Below are 3,555 nucleotides of genomic sequence, written 5' to 3' on the forward strand. Positions count from 1 at the left end.
GAACTAGTCAAGAAATAAGATCAGTCACGAAGCGTTCGTAACAATGTCGCATTACTCAAATTAACGACAAAACTAAATGAATCTACAAATATTTTTTGGGGAAGTAGTTGTCAGCATAGAAAAACTAATGGATTGGGGGGCTCAAAAGTGTAAACCTTGTAAACAATTGATTCTGAATTCTGGTCGACGAAAAAAAGCTCAGGGACACTTTCGAAGAGGTATTCTGAAAGATACCTTTTGGACCTCGTTTAAGTACTGCAGTGTCCCAATCTTCTTGATTGGTTGCAATATAGCAGTTGTTCTCTAATTCTCACATTACTCCTGCTTGCCTTTTTGGCAAAGGCTCAAGCTTTTCCTAAACATTCAAATAGAACCTCAATGCTTGACACGCAAAAGAGCAAATATAAAAACATTTGCATTTTAGTACAGGTCTCGTCACCTTGAGAGATAGCTAAAATAAAGCACCCAGAGGAACCAATATTTTTTCCAGCATTTTTTCCGGGTTTGATATACCGATACAGGGGAATGAGTTCTCCGCAAGCCATAATTGATAAAAGATTTGGTTACGTAATGCGTTCGAATTTGCCGCTCTAGGGCACTCTTTAAAGAAAGGCTGGTCTGGGATGGTTGATAAAAAACGCTCTAAATGTCGCTTAAGTCTTAAACTGGATCATCCTTCTTTGTACTTTTTCAATCTTATTCAGCCCTCCTACGTTAATTGGCGCCCAGATTGGGGAAGCATATTCAATATGCGGATGGACAATAGACTTGTATAGAGTTTTTATAGTATAAGTGTCTCTGGATTTGAAAGTTTATATATCTCCAGCCGCAATGCTTTGGTCACTTTCGATTGGATGTGTTCTTCAAATTTACCGTTATTTTCAACTATTATTCAAAGGTATTTAAAGGAGCTTACTGATAAAATGGGATTCAGGCGATTGTCGATGTAAATTGGCTTGTTTTGATTTGATTCGAAACTTATACCCATTTAATTCCATTGTGAGAGTGGACCCATTTGTATATAACGTCCAAGTCATTTTGCAGGTCTGTCTGGTTCTGTGAATTTCTTCCGAACACTAGCTTAGCATCAGCAGCATAAGAAGATATTGAAGACTGGAGGAGCAATCTGTGTAGTGGTGCAATGAATGAAACGAACAAGAGCGGACCCAGAATAGTTCCTTGAGGTACCCCAGATACCACGTTTCGAGGGCAGCCTAAGCAGCCGTCAACTCGACGGTTTGTGTGCGGTTGGTGAGGAAATCTTTCCAAGAGGAAATATTTCCTCCAACCCCTAGTTTGCTTAAAAAACTTAGCAGTAGAATGTGATCCACTTTGTCAAATGCTTCAGCAAAGTCCAAGTATATAATATTAATAATAATAAGCTTTATTGCGACTCTCGGTCATGTCAGATTGTAAAATGGATAAACTGTATGTATAAATATCATATACAAAATCGATTGATCTACACAATCGCTATGTTGTAGTCTCTCTATTACGTCGTCAAAGTGCTGAATCAATTGTGTCAAGGTGCTAAAGTGGGCACGAAAACCATGCTGCTGGTCAGGAATGCTACCTTTTATGTCAAGGAATTCAAGAACTTTTGTCATAACAAGCTTTTACATAACTTTGGAAACATTCGACGTTTATGAGATTGGTCGATAATTCACAGGTTGATCCCTATCTCCTCCCTTATAAATGGGGACTATATGGGCATGTTTTAGTTGTGAGGGTACCCCAAAAAACTTCATGGTTTAGCGTATAAATTTGGGGTTCAAGTTAGGAGACAACTTCAAGGCCTTTTGATTTCAAAGATTTTGCAATAATGAAATGTATCGAATCCTTTGGTCATTGCTTCAAAATTTACAAAATAAATGTAATGTTTTTTTATGTGGCTTTTTCGCTTTTAAACAGGCTTATAACTTTGCGTTTGAGAAATATTTTCCTGTGAAATTATATTATTTGGTGCTTTCAAAAGAAAATTTTGTGATTTTTTGGCCCTCAAAAACATTTTTTTTCCGAACCCTGGCAATGACTTTTTTTAATCTGTTCCTACTCTCCGAGATTTGAAAAGCCGAATGTGAAAAAGCAAAATGAATACCGAAAAAAGAACGAAAATATATGATGTTAATATTTAAGACGAATTGGCTCGATAGCAATGTTATTTCAACACCTGTGCACCTTTTTCGACCTCAAAAAAATGGAACTCCGTTGCAGTGAAAATTTTGTTGCTTCACAAAAGTTCCATTTTAACGGGGTTCAACCGCACTTGAGAGGGCGAACTTCACGGATTAAAAATTCATACAAAGCGCATTATTTTTAGGATCTAAGGTCTTAGTGTCTTAGTAATCCTGAAATATCGGTCATCGAAATTTTAGGAAAAGTATCTGTAAAGAGTAACGCTATTGGTGTTTTTTGCGAATAATGGTTGTGTAATAAATAATTCGTCTTGGCCAAATTGATTGTAACTCTAATCCATTCCTTTTTTATGACCTTTATAAACCCCAAGCACACCGTACAATACATTTCTACTCGAAAAAGTATTCTGAGCTATATTCTCAATTTCTCTCCGATTAAGATTAAATATTGATGGCACCTCTCAATCTCAGAAAGAAGTTCGTCGTCTATAAACCGATGGTATTTCATAAATGAATCGACCATCCGGGCCAATCCCTTTGGGCGTTGACGGTGATCGGCGATATTCAGGGTGGAAGGCTTGAGTCGGCCGACGGATTTGAGCGCTTTCTAGTGGATTCTTTCGACCCTTTCCTGCATATCCAGGAAAGTAATCCTCCGGTCGATATTTAGTCACGCCCGTTTTGCCACTTGGGGGTCTTAGGTCTTCATAAATATGCTGACTTGGATGGTTTCCTACAAGGAAACAAAGGCATCTATCAATGTGAATGGATGGGAGAAAAAGTGCTTCTTGTTTTCTCACGGTTGTCCATATTTGAGGGCCGGGAGCGACTCTCATGGGGCATGATGGAATTAGGGTTTGCGTATCCTTGTTCATTCGGATAAGTTCCTACGAGGTTGAGAAACAGAATAATGGTTAGAAATGACACACTTCTTTCAATGTGCACATCGCCTTAATAGAGTTATGGCACAAATTCTGTCTCAATCAAATCTGCTTAAGCAAATGCAAAATTTCAGTTATCTTCAGCCATTGGGCGTGATTCTTAGAAACCAGTCTAAAATTGGACATTCGATATTTTTTTCCATTTCTGTACGAGATAAATCATGCAAATGGTTTCGAAATGCCTGCAGTAGTTCATCTGCCTCTTAGCCCATTTCGAACGTATGAAAGGTTAGTCAAATTCTATCTGCCCAACTGATAAAGGTCGCTTAAGACTGAATTGCCCATGGTTTCTGAACACATAGAAATCTTAAAAGTGATCTCTGAAGCACCCGAACGTCAAAAGTATTTTACCCATGTCGTTTTTTTGCGGTCAAAGGTAAAGAGTGTGTGAGGGAGAGCGTGTCTATGAAAATTATGAAATTCGTTTCGTTCTAATATCATTTTCATCCATAAAGCAACACTTTTTTTTCGAGGGGGGG

The 3,555-nt window shown here is 38.1% G+C and overlaps 1 protein-coding gene across 1 annotated transcript in view; it reads right to left on the reverse strand.

Annotated features, from left to right (window-relative positions):
- Positions 1–2,535: 2,535 nt before the first annotated feature.
- LOC131890309 (prominin-like protein) overlaps positions 2,536–3,555 on the reverse strand; it is a 3,704-nt gene continuing 2,684 nt past the window's right edge. Inside the window, exons 2-3 of the mRNA XM_059239632.1 lie at positions 2,936–3,022; positions 2,536–2,868 (exon numbers count right to left, since the gene is read on the reverse strand). Of these exons, the coding sequence (XP_059095615.1) occupies positions 2,603–2,868; positions 2,936–3,022 (353 nt within the window). The 3' untranslated portion in view covers positions 2,536–2,602. The remainder of the gene's footprint in view (positions 2,869–2,935; positions 3,023–3,555) is intronic.

This window comes from Tigriopus californicus, chromosome 11 (genome assembly GCF_007210705.1).
Source record: "Tigriopus californicus strain San Diego chromosome 11, Tcal_SD_v2.1, whole genome shotgun sequence".
In the NCBI taxonomy this organism is placed as follows: domain Eukaryota; kingdom Metazoa; phylum Arthropoda; class Copepoda; order Harpacticoida; family Harpacticidae; genus Tigriopus; species Tigriopus californicus.